General features: G+C 38.9%; 1 protein-coding gene across 1 annotated transcript in view; it reads right to left on the bottom strand.

Annotated features, from left to right (window-relative positions):
• dcn (decorin) overlaps positions 1–18,739 on the bottom strand; it is an 87,059-nt gene that overhangs the window by 33,868 nt on the left and 34,452 nt on the right. Inside the window, exon 2 of the mRNA XM_039761802.1 lies at positions 12,625–12,907. Within this exon, the coding sequence (XP_039617736.1) occupies positions 12,625–12,871 (247 nt within the window). The 5' untranslated portion in view covers positions 12,872–12,907. The remainder of the gene's footprint in view (positions 1–12,624; positions 12,908–18,739) is intronic.

The raw sequence follows: 18,739 nt of genomic DNA on the forward strand, positions 1-18,739 counted from the left end.
TAACCTGCATGTCTTTGGACTGTGGGAGGAAACCGGAGTGCCCGAAGGAAACCCACGCAGATACAGGAGAACATGCAAACTCCATGCAGGGAGGACCCAGGAAGCAAACCCAGGTCTCCTAACTGCGAGGCAGCAGCGCTACCACTGCATCACCGTGCCACCCTGCCTTGTAGTATGTGGAATAACATTATAAAGTGTGATTGGTAACACTTGTGGCCTATAGGGAATGTGACAGTGTCCTAAACCCCATGACACAACTTCACAACAGTCCTGGGTTGAACAATGAAGTCTCATTCACTTCTTTCTGATTCTGACACCTGAGTCGGTTGGAAGGCTTGGGAACTTCATACCCGGGAGTACTTCCAGTGCTTAATCTATTACCTTGAGAAGCATTTTCAGGTCTGGTAGGACCCCAACAGTCCTTGTGCCATCAGTATTCCACAGCTCCCCCTGACAGCCCCCACAGAAACCAGCAGGACAAACCTCTGGGACCAAAACTTCCATGCTGCCGAGCAAGTGTCCATACTGAGGTCCTCCAGATAGGATGCTACCATCCCATATAAAGGGTGACATACTGCCCATAGTAGGATGTTTCCCACTGTGCTGTCCTACCGCATTCCTCATTTCTCATTCCATCCTGGGTGTTGCTCTGTGGTTGCTAGAATGGCAACCCTGAAGTAGCTGGTGCTGTATCCTCTTCCTACAGCCTTGTCCTGACATAGCAAGAAAATATAACTGTTCCCCAGCTGTGCTTCAGATCCCCTGGCCCCTGGGCCAGGTTAAGGAGCAGGATCCATCCCTCACACACTGTAGTTTTAGGGGCTTGCTGTTGTTCATATATTATTAACTCAAGGAAAGCCTTTGTTAAAATCTTATTTTACAAGAGGAATAACTAATCGAGACACTATAGGTTGTGTTATTGGTGCTTTGTAAATTTAAAGACCAAACAGTTATGATGTACTAATAGATAATAGATGTACTGTCGATAGATGGCCTCTAATATAAATTACTATGGTATTATGTTACTAAAATGTTACTTCTAATAAACTGGAAGGATTTAAAGATTACAACCTATAAAATCCAATTTTGTGCCTCACTCCTGTACTGTACAGTTTATGTCACTGTTGGTATTTGTGACCAGCAATTCTGCCTCATACACAGGACTGGAAGGCAGCTTCAGGTCCAGTGACAGGAGGGACAGGTAGGACTGCTGACCTTTAGCTTCTAGGCCCAGTTTTTGCTTTTTCAGGACTTAAGTGATGTTACCTTTACGTTAGCTAGAGGGGCACAATAGTAATGTGCTGGCTTATATGCTTTAATTCCATTAGCTAAGAGACAGTGTTAGGTTAATCAGTGTGTTTATCCATTTTCAATTCTTTCTTTTTCAATTCAGCCTATCCCAAACATTTTACTAAATAGTTTCTTTTCTAAGAAATGGTGATATATCAATCCATCTTGTTAAATGTTTCCTGGGTGTATTTGTGCATATTGTGCAGTCAACTGTGAACTTCAGCTTTGCACCTATCCTATCTTTGAAATGAGCAAATGGTTTTTGAAAATAATTAAATTAGCCCTTGTTCAGAATTTAAAAGTGAATGTTAAAATGGCATTTTAATAAAGAAGTTAAGATTAAAGCAGACAAGAAAGTTGTACAACAGGCCTACTCAGTAGCTCTTATTACTGTTTCAAGCAAACACAACAGATTTGGCATAAACTGTGTTGCGTAAGATCCATTGTTACATAATGAATGCAATGATTTTTTATGAAAAATATTTCTAAGTGTTTTGATTTCATATATATATATTGTCACGCTTGGTTCACAGATTTGCACAGAGACACAGGAGGTTGTAGAAAACAGGAATTTTATTCAAACACTGCAAACAAACATTTGTTTTCAAAAAGCTTAAACGTGCTCCAAGCCAGAGATGACAGTTCCACTAGGAGCAGAAAATGTCAAAGAGAGAGACAGAGATAAAAGCAAAATAATCAATTCCAAAACCGAGAGGTGCTGCACAAGGCTTTTAAGTAAGTAGAGTACCGCGCGAGGGCTTTATTACGTGTTATAGTGCAAGTGAGAAGGGTAAGGAGCAATGTGAAGGTAGACTGTGTTTCAGGGATTTTCCCAGGGGTGTCAGTGTCCTCTTAGAGTGCGATCACCCCTCCAGCTTACAACCCCTCCCTCACCTTTTTTCACATTTTTGTGAATCAAGCGACTCTCTGTACCAGGTTCAGGTTCATGCATCCATGATAATGCATCTGCGTTGATGTGTTCAGAGCCTGGCGGATGTTTTATCGTAAAACTGTAAGGTTATAAGCCCAGAAACCATCTCGTTAGGCGAGAGTTTGTATGTTTTTGTCGGTATAACCATTGAAATAGAGAATGATCAGTTACCAAAGTGAAATTTCGACCCCACAAGTAATAACGAAGCGCTTCCACAGTCCACCTAATTGCCAAGCATTCTTTGTCAATTGTAGAATAATTACGTTCCCTAGGAAGTAATTTCCTACTCAAATATGTGATTGGATGTTCTTCTCCATCAAAAATCTGTGACAGGACTGCGCCTACACCAAATGCACTTGTGTCTGTTTGTAAGACAAAATCCTTTGTGAAATCCGGGTTCCTTAGAACCGGATAAGAAGACAAAGTTTTTTTCAAATCGCTGAAGGAACGTTCACAAATTTCTGTCCATAAGATAGGTTGGTTTTTCCTGCCTCTAGTACGTTCTGTAAGAGGAACAGCTCTATGTGCAAAGTTTGGAATGAACCTTCTGTAGTAACCAACAAGCTCCAGAAAAGCGCGTACTTGTTTCTGTGTTTTGGCCTCGAGTAAGCAACCATTTCTTCTATTTTCCTTAATTGTGGCCTAAGCAAACCCTTGCCCATAAAATAACCTAAGTAATGAGTCTCGGACAAGCCCAATTTACATTTCTTAGGATTAGCAGTAAGGCCAGCCTGTCTCAAGCTTTCAAGAACAGCTTGAAGTCACTCTAAATGTGTTAACCATTTGCCAATCTTTGCTGAAAATCACGACATCGTCAAGGTATGCCCCGGAATATTCAGAATGAGGACGTAGGATCTGATCCATCATATGCTGAAAAGTTAGAGGTCCCCTGTGAAGACCAAACGGGAGTCTTGTAAATTCATAAAGTCCGTCAGGAATCACGAATGCTGTTTTCTCACAAATGCTAGCCTCTAAAGGCACCTGCCAATAACCTTTCATGAGATCTAGCGTAGAGATATAGCGCGCCTGACCCAGTTTTTCCAACAGTTCGTCGACACGGGGCATCGGATAAGCATCGAATTTAGAGACCTTATTCAAGCATCTGAAATCGATACAGAAGCAAACCGAGCCGTCTTGTTTTGGGACTATTATGACCGGGCTTCACCAGTCACTTTTACTTTTACGAATTACACCTAATGTCAGCATCTTCTTTACCTCTTTGCGTACAATATTTCGTCACGCTTCCGGAATCCAGAACAGCCGCATCTGTACACGAACATCAGGTTCAGTGGTGATTTTATGTTTTGTAATGTTAGTCTTGCCTGGTAAGTCTGAAAAGACATCAGTGTTCCTTGCTATTAAAGATAACAGTTTGTCTTTTGTGTCGGTCTGAGAAACAGCAACCAAGGAAGCGTTAACCTCTTGTCGGTCGTGCCATTCCTTCAAGAGATTAATGTGTAAAATCTGGAATGGTTTGCTCTGGCCTGGTATTCTAACCTTGCAATTTACCGGACTCATACGCTCCTTAATAATGGCTGGGCCCTGCCATTTAGCCAAGAATTTGTGTGGGTCGGACGGAATCAGTACCAAAACACGATCACCAGGTTTGAATTTACGGAGCTTACTGTGCCTATCGTAAAGACGCTTCTGAGTTTCCTGTTCTCGTTGATGCTCCACAGGAATAGAGGAAAGCATAGAAATTCTGCCCTGCAACGAAATTGTCCAATCTACAAAGCTTGGTCCTTGGGCTGTTGTTTTATTACCTATCCATTCCTCTCGTACCACATCCAGGATGCCTCGTGGCCATCTGCCGAATAACAACTCGAACGGACTCAAGTCAGTGGATGCTGATTCTTGCACCGCGTACATAACAAAAGGCAGAACAGAGTCCTAGGTTGTGGGATCATTATGAACGACTCGTCTGATCATCTGTTTCAAAGTTTTGTTAAATCGCTCAGTCAAACCATTCATTTGTGGATGGTAAACAGTGGTACTCAATTTCTTAATAGCAAAGCTGTCACACAAATGTTTCATCACGCAAGAAGTAAAAGGTGTGCCTTGATCAGTTAAGATTTCTCTAGGGATGTCAACACGAGTAAAAATATCACACAGAGTTTTGGCTACAGTCGAGGAGTTGGCCGTTTTCAGGGCAATCACCTCTGGATATCGCATTGCATAGTCAACCAACACCAGCAAATATTGGTACCCATTCTTAGTCTTAGGTAAAGGGCCTACAATATCTAATCACACCTGCTGAAAGGGAACTTCTAAAATGGGCATAGGACAAAGGGGAGCCTGAGGAGGCTTATAAGGGGAGACGATCTGGCAGTCAGGACATGAAGTACAAAATCGTTCAGCATCTTTTCCCATATTCAGCCAATAAAATCATTTTGATAACCGCTCTCTGGTTTTGTCAGCACCGAGGTGCCCTCCCAAGATGTGAGAGTGTGCCAGATGTAAAAGAGTTTCCCTATGTACTTCAGGTACAACCAGTTGTTCAAGTGATCTGAGATCACACTGAAAAGGCAACCATCCTTTTCTATAAAGTGAAGGGTTTTCACGCCCCCGGAATCACGCTCTTGGTAATAAGAGTCATTGGCAGAGCGAGTCTGTTTAAATGCATGTTCTAATGAGCTATCATTATGCTGCAAACGCACAAAATCTGATTGTTTGCTAATGCTCGGTTTGTGTTCGGAGGCATTTGCAATCTGAGAAGATGTAGATGAACCAGCCTGCCACTCTGGAAAATTGTCGGGGGTGTCCTCCATCTCGCTGGAGAGATCAGGTTCAATATCTAATTGGGGCTCTAGAATTTCCCCGGCTGATATCAGTTCTTCGTCCTTGTTTTTTTCTCCAACACTAAATTCAAAAGCCAACCGGACAACTGGTGTCCGACATTTATTAATTAGTTTAGGAAACAGGGCATTTCTCTGTCCTATGAGTAATGGCCAGGAGCAGGAGTCTGAAACGGCAGACCAAACTTTAAAGTGGCGACCCTTATAAGTTAAAGGTAGAAGTACAGTGATCCCTCGCTACAGTATATCGCACTTTAACTTTCGCAGCTTCACTCCATTGCTGAATTTAAATGTCTAAATATATATCACGGATTTTTCGCTGGTTCGCGGATTTCTGCGGACAATCGGTCTTTCAATTTATGGTACATGCTTCCTCAGTCCTCAGGGACGCTATTGGCGGATGGCTGAGAAGCTACCCAATCAGAGCACGTATTATGTATTAAATAAAACTCCTCAATGATATACTTAAAAGCTCTAACAGTCCGTATTGATTTTTCATTGTTTGCTTTTCTCTGCCTCTCTCACTCTCTCTGACATTCTCTGCTCCTAATGGAGGGGGTGTGAGCAGAGGGGCTGTTTGCACAGTGGCTGATTGCTTAGAAGATACGGATGCTCCTCTAAAAAATGCTGAAAGGCTACCTTCACATTGATCCCTTCATTACGGCCACTTTATCACGGTTCTTGCATACTTTAAAGCGCAACAGGCCTATTGAATTTTGATTGTTTACTTTTCTCTCTCTCTCTCTGACATTCTCCGCTCCTGACGCGCACCTTGAAGAGGAAGACACTGTATGTTTGCATTCTTTTAATTGTGAGAAAGAACTGTCATCTCTGTCTTGTCATGGAGCACAGTTTAAACATTTGACTAAAGGGTGTTATTTCATGTCTAGATGGCTCTAATAATGTTAAAAAAACATATTTAGAAGGTCGTAAACAGGTTTTCTATGCTCTAACTGCCAAAATATTAGATTTATAAATAAAGAATCCTACTTCGTGGAAATACATTTATCTGTCTGGAGCAGATTAACCACGATAAATGAGGGTTTACTGTGTAACTGTGCGGAGAATATTTATAAACAGTGTGGGAGAATTTCTAAGGGCTTAAAATGTATAAAAATAACCATACAAACATATGGTTTCTACTTTGCGGATTTTCACCTATCGCGGGGGGTTCTGGAACGCAACCCCCGCAATTGAGGAGGGATTACTGTAATGTCTGATATTCTTTAACATCACCATGAACACAGCGTATTTTTACAGTCTCAGTGTCACTAAGGCATCTTTCATCAAGACAGTCTCGTCTGACAACACAAAAGTCACTGCCCGAATCCAACAATGCTGAGACCTCTCGGCCCCCCAATTTCACCGGGATTAACAGGCCATCTTTTTCATCTGAAGAATATGTAATATTTGAGCAACAAACCTCAGCCAGTCCAATTTCCATTGATTGAGCTGGAGATGAGTGACATACTCTTGCCAAGTGACTGGGTTGATTACACCGGAAACATGTATGGTCGGCTCTGCTGCCGATGTATCCTCGGCGACATCCACGGCTTCCCCGGCCTGTGGCTGCTGTCTCTCCACAAATAGGCATCTCATCTTCGACTGGACTTCCCGGGGGCCTACCTGACCCCATTCAATTTTCAGGTCCTGCAGCTTGTCGATGTTGTAGCTGTCGATCGAAGCGACTAGAATGTCCTGGACGTTCGTTCACAGGTTGCGAAGCAGCACCAAATCCACCGCTCCTTCTCAAAGCGGACAGTGAACCCTCCAATCATCTGGATATAATCGTTAATGATTATCATTAAAGGACACCGAACCTTTCCATAATCCGATGTATAAGGATTGCGATTCTATAGAAACGGTCGTTGAACCAAATGTCAACATTGTGGTTGATGTTAATCAACCATGCACCAGTCGGGGACAGGCAGGACATGATCCGCCAAGCCAACATAATTACTACTCCAGTCGTAAAATACGGTTTGTTTTGAAAATGTGTTTGCTGGAAAAAATCTAATGAGGTGAGTTCACATCTCGCAGCCCCGTTTAAACAGGAAGCTCTTCATTACATCAGCCATAAAGGTCTATTTTAAGCACAAATCAGTGCCATGATAACAAATGCATTTCAAGGACTTAAAAAAACAAATAATTCTTTGCAGAAAAAGTATGGATTTCACAAACATAGAATTTGTAGCCCGATTCAATCGGGCTCCCAGTCGCTAGTATATACTGTATATAAATATATATAAATGTTAATGGTTGTCTGTTACATAAAACCTCGAGAATCACTAGGCCTTTAAACCTGACCTTATGACGTGATGCATACCTAAGTCATGTAATTGAGCTTTGGATCCTTCTAATGGAAAGGGGTGGCAAGACTGTGTACCCTGGCTGACAAGAAAACAGCAGCAGGCACGTGACGTTGCTGACTGGAGAAGAGCAGTGGCAACATCTGCTGACAGTGATGCACATAGCAGAGGTTCATTGATTATTTTCATGTCAAACACAATTCATGCACTCTGAATATAATAAAAGTCAGTCATTCTCCAACCCGCTCTATCCTAACACAGGGTCACGGGGGTCTTCTATAAAAGTCATACTTGACTAAATAATTGGAGCCGTGTTTTGCTGAAGCAGAACGAATATTTTAATTCAAGATCTGAAGATGAAGCATAAGCAAAATGGAGAATATCCCGGGGTTGAAACCAGAGAGACAAAATTATCTTTCGCCAAGCCAGAAATGTGAGGCAAGAATCAAAACCATAAGACAGAAAGTAATTCAGAAAACAGTGAAACAAAATACAGAGAAGTGCTTGTTAATACTTTAAGTTTATCCAAATATGGAAGGCAAAATGGCAACTTCTGCTGACAGTGAAGCAAATTGCACAGGCCAACAGAACATTTTCATCGCAAATGTGTCATATGCACTGTTAGGGCACGATTGAGGTAGCGGCACCCTTGCCAAAGTTACCTGGGATGCTGTGTTTTGTAAGATGTCCATAAACTACCTTTTTGAGAGCTTGATGTCTGAGTGTTTTCCAAGTATTACAACATTTTTCAGCAACTCTGGTGTGTAGAAAAAAGAAGAACGAGGAAACTACTCCAGAACCTGTTGTTCATTCAGTTAGAGTGTACACTAACTCACTAATCACAAAGGAAAGCCAATAAAAAGGTGACCACTAAGATGCCACTAAAACGAAACACTCCAAGGTATAAACCAAGATAGAGATGGTGAATAAGAACCAGAGACAACAGCATAGCAGGCAAGGGCAGCTCTTAGACATTCAGCACATTCGCTATATTTGTAGTGTTACCTGACAAAGATAATGAAACTTGCCCCACGACACCCCAGGCTTTCCTTCACTTCATTTGAATGGCTGTTATAAAAGGCTGTTCATTTGAAATGCTATTAAAATATGATTTGGCAATAATAACATAACATTTTCAAACATGCTTAGTTCAATCCTGGGTCAACACCTATCCTGGCAACACTAGGCATAAGGCAAGACCCAAAACAAGAAAGGGTGTAAATTCAATACAGGTCAGTAAAAATATAACTTATTAAATATTTCTCAGGAAGAAAAGCTTTACCTATTTGTGAATTCCTTATCTGGACATTTTATTGCATAGTTTAGCCCCTGTATTATAGAATTAGCATAATGACTGCTTCTTGTCTACTGATGAGTAAAAATATATGGTTTAATTACAGGATATGTAAAAATTATGAATGTAAGATATTTGTATTACATTTTTCCAAAATCATCTACACCAGGCAATAACATATATTATTACTATGAGAACCTTAAAACTACAAAATGTTTACAGCTATGCACTCTGTGTACTGTGTAGTACTATGCATATATATTGCATGGAACTTATATGTTCTGTATATATTTTATTGCATGTAATACTTTGATCTCTTTTAATTTTACTATATTTGTAAATTATTGGCACCTTAATCAGCACCCACTTGTGCTGCTGAAATAGCATCCATATGTTCAAGAATGTTCAGTTATATTAATAAGAAGATATACTCGTATACAGAAGTAAGTTTACATTACATTTAATAAAGTTTGTTTTTTTAATTGCATTGCAACCATGCTATATTCATAAATAGGTGCAAAATGTTTGGCCCGTAAATGGAAATATGAAAAGTAAATTAAAATGGAGTGAGAGGTATTTCCAGATATTCGTAAACATTGTTACTTCATGCAGCGTTAAGGAAGGAAAAATTAATGAAGTGTGATGTGAAAATCTTAATGGCTTTGAAAGTTTTATTTATTTAATATGGTATTCTTCACATTTGTTGCAGCTCAGAAATAACTAATTAACACTGAAATAATAAAACAGAAACCTTGCATATGCCAAATACTTATTATACTTTAGATTGGCACAAGATGAAAGAAAAAGAAAAAATCCATTGTTAAATGAATATTTGGTAAAATAAACTCAGCATTATTGTGCAGCCTGGATGCCAGGAAATCAAACCCTGTGAATCTGCAGACTGTTGGCACATACCATGCAGCTGCCAGAATTCTATGGCCGGATGCCACTGGCTATTTCATGAAGCCACTAATGAGGGGCAACAAATCTGTTATATTGTCTTTCTTTTCGGCTCTGGTCAACAGCCTTTTATCATGATCAAAACTGCTAAGTAATTACACTTTTGAAGAGACTGAAACACCACCCACCCGTAAATCTCCATGCCTCCTGATTACCCAATTCTGTGCTCGATCTTGCTTTAGTATCTGTAATAGTATAATTTGAGCAATTACTGTAATTATAGGTTACCTTTACACTTGGGGATTTATTGCTTTTTGTTATAAAATGTAAATGGTGATATATTAAACTTACTTTTACACATTATCTGCTGCCTTATTCATTGGAATAATTTTGTGACATTATTTATGATTTTACGGGGTTTGTAACCCTTTGTGTAGAAAAGCACCAAAACAAAAAATATAAACATACCTTAATAATATTTTTAATGCTACAATAAGTGAAAGGGTGGCATAGTAATTAGGAGACCAGTTCTGAATCCAGACCACCAGTCAGTCTCTGTGTTGAGGCATCCATGTTTTCTGCGGGTTTCTTTTGCCTCCCACATAAATATTATTTGGGTTGTGTTTAAGTGTGAATTGTTGGGTGAGTAAGTGCATTTTGCAATAGACTGGCACCCCATCCAGAACTGTTGTATTGTGTCTAGTGCTTACTGTGCTCCATAAACTGAGTTATGTGGGTTCAGTAAATGAACACAAGGATGGATGGGAAATAAGTTTCCAGTAAAATGCAGTAATTGCTGTTTTTGCATGGTTTAAATCATCTGAAATAGTAATTAAAAATTAAGGTTAACCAATTAATGACAGATTATGGATACATTCAAAGTGGCAGAAAAATATCTCTCACTCATGAAAGCTGCTGTACACTGCATATTAATATTAGAGGCAAAGAGGACCAATACAGGGGCAAAACATGCCATGTTTGATGATATCACATTGGAAAAGTGGGCCTCCTTGCACTAGGATGCAATAATGAGTAGATTGTGGTTGTTATTTATACTAGGAAATTAAATATTTAACATGTTTGGTTTTACATGTTTATCATATAAAACTTATTTAAGGTATTTGTGCACATTTCCACTAAATAGCATGAAACGGTTCCACCATCTTTTTATGATATACAGTTGATAATGTGTAATCGGTCTATAAAAGCCACCTTCAGTAAACTGTATGCCATTCCAAACTTATGAGTGGTTTAAATTTCATATCAGTACTGTGGAGGCTTGCCTTCTTGGAAGTTGCCAGAAACAATGTTGACCGTCCACATTATGATAGGAAATACAGTGTATGACCAAAGGAATGTGGACACCCTCCCAAATTATTGAGTTCAGGCACATAAAATCAAGCACATAGCCATATAGTCTCCATTGATAATCATTGGCAGTAGAATGGGTGGTGTCACTCAGTCACTTTAAATGAGGCACTATCACAGGATACCACCCTTGGCATAAATCAGTATGTGAAATTTCTGCTCTGCTAGATCTATCTCAGTCAACTCTTCATTGCATTTCACAGCTCAGCCAGCAGGCTGTAAACCACACAAGCTCACAGCGCAAATAAAAGTCACTTATTTTCTGTTGCATCACTCACTATAGAGTTCCAAACTGCCTCTGGAAGCCTCAAGTGCTGTATGTTGGGAGCCCTATGAAATGGGCTTCCATCATTGAGCAGCTGCACACAAGCCTATGATCACTATGCTCAATGCCAAGTGTCAGCTGGAGTCGTGTAAAGCACACTGCCATTGAACTATGAGGCAGTAGAAACATGTCACCTGGAGTGATGAATCACATTTTCCTATCTGTTGGATGAACGTGGGTTTGGCAGATGCCACAAGAACACTACCTTCCAGACTGGATGGTATCTTCTGTAAAGTTTGGGGGAGGAGGTGTAAATAGTCTGGGGCTGTTTTACAGGTTCTGGGCTTGGCCCCTTGGCTCCAGTGAAGGGGACTGGTAATGCTACAGCATACAAAGACACTTTGGACAATTGTGGGCTTCCAATTTTCTTCAAACAGTTTGAGAAAGAACCTTTCTGTTAAAGCATGACTGTGCTCCAGTGTACAACGCCAGGTCCAGATAACAACAGGGTTTGACGAGCTTGGTGTGGAGGAAATTGGGTGGCCTGCACAGAGTCCCAACCACATCCCTACTGAATACCTTCGGGATGAATTGGAACACCCATCGTGATCCAGGTCCTCTCATCCTGACCTCATAAATGTTCTTTCGGCCAAATGGGCATAAATTCCCACAGAAAAAAATAAAATCTTGTGGGACGCTTTTCCAAAAGAATTATAGGTACTAACTCCATGTTACACTGCATGTACATTTATTTTCTTAGCAGATGCTTTTAGTCAAAGTGACTTACTCAAGAGGTCAATATTATCAAGTAATATTAGTGCCCATGGCTTGTAATGGGATGTCCAACAAGCTCATAAGGGAATGATGCTCAGGTGTCCACAGGCATTATCCCCATACTGTAATTGGGCCATCCAATTGTCTCCCGGGGTTAAAATAAAACCACCCAGGCTATCAGAGCACACCTTTACATAACAATGTGGGAACATATGAGTCACCTGAGGTTTCTAAATGAATGTTGTGTCCTTGCTTGCAAGTAAACTTAAAGTAACATTTAAATGGTGTTTCTGCTGGGAGCTGGGTAGAAGCAAGTGAGGTAGTGAGATAGATGAGGCCGAAGTCAAAAGACAAAATGGAACACTAGCAATGGAAGGGGGGCACCCCTCGACTTAAAAGACTGGTGCAGAGAAGCTTATTAAGATAGGCATCTGAGGCTAAAGGATTTTTATCTCTTTTTCAAAACAGTAGATTGTCTTCTCCCTATAATAATTTTTCCTTCTATGTTTGTGTGTGTGTGTAGTTTAATAAAAATCATCCTTTTGATGATTCTGGGTTCATTTGAATTTTTAATTTAGTTTTATTGCTTGAAATAATTGAAACTTGTAAATGTGCACAAAAATGGGGACTCAGGCTTTGAAAGTCATATAAGACTAAGACAGAGAGACAGAGAAGGGTGAGGGGCATCTGTATCTTACCTAAATCAGAACACTGGATGACTCGCAGATGGCATTGACATCTAAATGGACAGACAGGTTCTGGAAAAACAGGAAGTTCAGGTTCCAAGGTCACAGGACGCAGGGGCGTTTTTACAGTAGTTTCAATCACTGGTTCATTAGGATCAGCAGAACCTTCATCCATCATAAAATCAAATATGCCTGATTGGAAAAAAGGTTTTGCCCAGCAGGCTGTGGCCAATAGCAGTAGCAGTATGGCCAGTTTCATCTTTCTGGTCTTCTAGTCAACACACTTTCAAAAGACCTATAAGTTAATAAAAACAAAAAGAAAGATAAAAATTAATGCAAAATTCTTGCAGATGCAACAACTCAAATTGTTAAAATTACATAATACTGCAGTATAATATTCTAAATACATACTGTAGAGAGGGCAAGTGCTTTGATTATTTTCTTTTATTAGAGGAGGGAAGAGTTCAGAAAATGGAGGAACCAAAAGGTACCAACAAAATCAAAGTGACATAACTAAAATCAACACACCAGTAAAAATAAATGTCCTAGAAATAAAAAAATAAATCAAAGGGGTTAGAAAAGAGGATTCACCACAAGTACACTGTGTGGTGAACAGGCAGTATGGTCTTCTAGCGGTTAAGGAACTACACTTTATATTCCTACCTGTGTTGCAACTGTTAAAAATTAAACTAATTTATTATGACTCTTAGTTTCATATGTGCAACACTTTACATTTACTGTAGTTACATTACATTTTATGACTATTATCCACATCTTACTATAAGAATTCTGCTTATTCTGAGTTATGTGCCATTACCCTCCTGGTATACACTTGTGAGTTACATTGTTATCTATATCTGTTGTCACACACAAGCGATTAGGGAGCAGCTAAAAAAACCCAACAAACAGCACAAAACCACAAGGCAGAGGATGACGATGGTGTACTAACCGATCTCTCTTTATTTTAACAGGAAAGACAAGAAAACACTACCATCACAAGATCCCCAGTGCCTACTTTCCCGGCTATCCCATTTCTGTTCCAACCTCATAAATGCTCTGTTTTGTCTCTCATTCAATGTCCGCATTGCATCTTCTGTGAGCTGACCGTAACAATCAAAGTACTGACTTTACAGTATATGGGGACGGATTCCCCAACCCTTAATGCTTGTGTTATTGTGTTTTTTTTTTACAGTGGCATAGTCGGCAGGATTCAGCATCTGAAAATGTCTGAAGGACAAGACCTAAATGCAGTTTAGACCAGCAACATGACCGAGCTGCTCATCCAGCTTTTTAGCGGCTCCCTAATCGCATATGTGTGACACTTTATATACATAAAATCCAACATCTGTCTGTCTGTCTGTCCTCTTTTCACGAGGGTACTACTTAACGGATTTAAATCTGTTTTTTTCTATAATTTGCTTGATCATTCCAATTGATTTTGAGATTCCGATCTCATCATGGTAAGCATCATAGTTCGCTTGCGGTACCAATTTATTCACGCGCATCCAAGACAGACACAGTGGACTGAAGGGGGCAGGGCCCTCCTCACTCACGCACCGACCTTGGGACATGTACCTTACCTCCATTTAGCTAGCAAACAAAAGAACTACTTAACGGATTTAAATTTGTTTTTTTTCTATAAGTTTGCCCAGTTTCACTACTACACGGGCAGAGCCATGGGGGACAGCTAGTCATTTATATAAATCAAAGCAAACAGAGGCTCCAACTTTGTCTCTACAGAACCCAATTTGTTATTCATTTGCAGACTGTTTTTTGAATTCTCTTTTCATTTAATTTGACCATTACCTTTTCTAACAGTATCCTATGATTTTTTTTAACAAAATGATATACAGTAAATGATACTGTACTTTGTGTTGCTTCCCCATAAACTTTTAACTTGTTTGTGAAATATGATCTGTCGTTTCTAAACCCATGTTGACTGTTTGCTAGTACACCTGTACTAGAGATGTGTTATTCAGTTTTGTCTTTAATAGTTGCTTTCATTTACCTGTGATACACATTAAGCTAATTTGTTTCCAGTTACTAGAATGGACGATTTTATATAAGTTGGTGATGTTTACTAACTTCCAGTCTTTACGATGAAAATATGACTGAAGGAATGATGTAGATAATCACAAGATCTTGAACAGGGTTAGACCTCTAAGGTTTGTGGTTGTTACTTCTGAGCAGTCTTAACCCTTAACACTGCGCTTATGCCAAATTCTAAGTAGCCAGTCTCTACTTCACTTGACTGGAGTCTCCCACCACTTCACTTAAGAAGTGAACCATTTCTTTTTTAACAAAATTGTACTAGCAGTTTCCAACTCTATTTTACAAAATGATTCACCTCCCAATCAAGTTCAATGAAGCTGGGTGAGTTGGCAACTTTTGCAAATGTAGGCATCCTGAAAGCAACTTTCTCTTCCTCTGAACCATAGACAAGGTTGGTATTGTATTGCCCTCATTTTTACAATTTATTTATTTAAAATTGTTTAATACTTTTTTCATTTAAGACTATTACTTTGCCTGATTAACATACCTTTGTATGATTTTCATATTTTTGCCTGCACCTATAATACTGTCAGGAAACTACTAGCTTTCTGAACTATTAAACTTTAGCAGTTTTGAACTGTGTGACAAGTTTTTACTGGCTAATAGTACTTTCGGCTTACCCCTGCTTTTTCTTTCTGCAGAGAATAAAATGTGTCAGGAGCATTTAGCTTGTAGCTTGATGATTATTTGTTTTTCTGCTTTCTTACTTGGTTATTAGCTGCACATTTCTTAAACCCATTCTTTGTTGGAAATTAACTACTAATTTTCTAGCAGTCTTATCTGTGGACTCAATTACCAGGTGTCAACATCTCACTATAAATAAACATCAAAATTCAGTATTAAAGCTGCATATCAGATACACATTGGTCCATCAGATTCCCCACATAGCTCCATGCCATCAGCTTTTGTGAATTAAAAGCTAAACCAAGGGACTGTTCAGTTATGTAACACTGTTAAGTGTGATTGACAACAAGACCTTTAGATGAGATTTAGAACGGTTCAAGCAGACAGGAGGAAACAGAATAGAAGACTAGTAGTTGGTAATCTAATCTTTAATCGAAAGCCATAATCCAAAAACTCAGAATGTGATCAGAAAACAAGGCAGATAAAACAATGAAAAGCACGTAAAATACACAACAAAATCTGAGAATCAAGGAAGGCCAAGAAAGAGAAAAAAATAAAATAAAAACTTTAAATCCAAACCACTGCTAAAGCCAAGAGAACTGACCAGGATCTCTGTTTGATTACTTTGACATTCCCATCAGATGACTCTATGAGATTAATTTTAAACAGCACCTCACAGTGATATGAGAGGTCAATGCAAATTTCAGGCAAAAAGAGTGGCTAGGGCCTAGTCCTGACACAGTGCAGACGACACTGAATTTGGTAGGTTGGGAAGGGAATTATGGATGCTTTGGGCAAGCCGTCACTTTATTACAGACCATCAGGCATACCGGCTTCAAGGAGGTTTCCCAATTAAAGCTAAAAGGTTGTTGTCATGACTATTTATTGTCCTAATTAGGACCAAATAATGAGAACACAGGAAGTCAAAGTATAAATGTGAGGTAGCATAACATATCTGTCGCCTTGCTCAATATGAAGAAAGATAGTCTAAAGAAAGAACCTTGACCCAGATCTGATTTTCATCACATCCATTAAGACAGGGGCTCCGAACCTGGGGTGACCGCACCCACAAGGGGTGTAAGATGGCATTTCAAGGTGTGTGAAAAAGAAGGCTGCTTCATGATTCAGCAAAACTGAGTGAAATGTGTTGTTTGACTTTATCGTGGTGTAATCAGTGCTTTACAGTGTGCCATCATTTGTATGTCATTTATTAGTTAGTGCGTCTGTTCTATTATATGAAAAGAATCAAACATTGCCTGTGCAGTTATCAAATGTGAATGAGTTACGGAAATGCATGCTCTCGCAGGTTCCTTGCTACAGGCAGAGTGTTCATAAAGTCAAATAACTTTTTTTTTAAGAGTATGAAATTTGGACCTTATAATGATGCAAAGAGAATGGCAAGGTCTATTATTAATTTCTGTGCAAGCTCCGATTGTGAAATGTCACTGATAGAAAAGATGAGGAGTGCATAACAACATATTTAATCGAGTCTTCCAATTGGTCAATTATTTTCAATCAATCAATCAACATTTATTTATATAGCACATATTCATACAAAAAAATGTAGCTCAAAGTGCTTTACAAAATGAATAGAGAAATAGAGGACACAATAAAAGATAAACATAAGTCAACATTAATTAACATAGAATAAGAGTAAGGTCCGATGGCCAGGGTGGACAGAAAAAACAAAAAAAAACTCCAAAGGCTGGAGAAAAAAATAAAATAAAATCTGTAGGGGATTTTGCATCTTTTATTGCCTATTATCTATGTTGTATATACTTAAGGTAATTTTTTCCTACTGCTCCTCTTTACCTTGCCTACATGGTGTATTAGGAGCCTATAAATAAAATAAAATCACATCTAAGGATGCATTAACTTCTGTATGTATAGATCTGTTATTGTTTCACATTTGTCAGTATGCACAGTGCTTAAAGTCTGTCCACTGAGGAGTTATTCAAATATATATGTATTCTTGAATATAGTCCAACTATGCAAGGTCTTATCATACCGTATTCATTTCCCGTTAAGTTTAGAGGCAATTTGTATTCCCTTGACATATCGTACAACGTTAGCCAATTTTACCTTTCAGAACTATTGCAACCAACTCTCAGGACAAATTAAACTTCTATACAAGATAGTGTCACAAAATTTTGCACTCTTGGGAATGATTTCCCATGCACTGTTTATGGTTTAAACTCAATATTAAGACTATACTTCTTTTTTTGTTTTGTTTTTGACATACCCACACTGCCATTTAGTGCTTTATTTTAGAGCCACCATTTAGTAATTCTTGCTAGCGGACAAGGCTCATTTTGTCGTTAGCATCAATATAGTGTTGTGGTGACATAGTTGCCTAGTTGTAAATGTGTAATGTCATACCCCAGAAATTTGTGAGTGAACAAGGAAATAGGGGAAAGGGTCTTAAGGTAGTTAGGAATCTTTAGACTTTGAATTTTGTTCTGAATTTTTGGTGATTGTGCTAATTTCACTGCATCCAGTTTCAGGATTATTGTGTGTTTTGCCCCTTTTTGGGTTTTTGTTTTCATAGTCTACTAAATCATACTGTCATTCTGATCACCTATCATAACAGGCAGAACTTTTAGCTCTGGATACTTAAATCAGCTGAATGACCTGTTTGCCTCTGTTTTAGAGATTTATGTACCTCAGCATTTAGAACTGGGTTGGTGATATTTTATTTAAACTTAGTTGATTTTTTTTTTATGTATTTATTATGATAGCTCTTCTGATCTTGGAACAGAACTTTAAATTAGAAATGATATATTATGATTCTTGATGTCAAATTATTAGACTTTAATTATAATTAATCAAAATCATAAAAAGTAGCCATTCATTAACTAATTACATACGTTTATATATTTAGTGTATCTGTACATTGTCACACATGCGCATGCCAGAGGACTCCCTGATTAATTTAGCAGAGGTAAGCAGTTCCACTCCATTGAAAGAAGGGGTGTTCTTTCTAATGGTCTGCTCTCCTTTTCCAACAGCCCAGAAAATGCACCCTTTGAGGACAACTGAACCTGACAATAAGATCAGAACAAAGTCTCGTCTCTTCTATTTCTGGGGACATGAATAGCAAAACCCCAGGAAGGTGACGTCGACTTGAGAGGAACACGGAGGAGAGAGGCACTCGAAAGAGCAATTACATGTTACAGAAGAGATTTTGTTACAATCATTTCACTTCTTTTCAAATCTGTGTTCATTATTTTTGAGACTGGTTCTGTTTATTCTTTTTTTTTTGGAGTTAATAAATAAACAGGTTTAATGGCGTGTACAGAAAGAGAGACAGAGAGAGATAGGTGGCCCTTGGATTAAAAATGTTATAGATGTAGATAAATAGTTAAAGGTGCCATTTATAGTTACTTAAATTTGGGCAACACTGTGGCATATATGTTCGAATTGCTGCTTCACACCACCAGAGACCTGTGTC

The sequence above is a fragment of the Polypterus senegalus genome, chromosome 8, assembly GCF_016835505.1.
Source record: "Polypterus senegalus isolate Bchr_013 chromosome 8, ASM1683550v1, whole genome shotgun sequence".
Taxonomy (NCBI): domain Eukaryota; kingdom Metazoa; phylum Chordata; class Cladistia; order Polypteriformes; family Polypteridae; genus Polypterus; species Polypterus senegalus.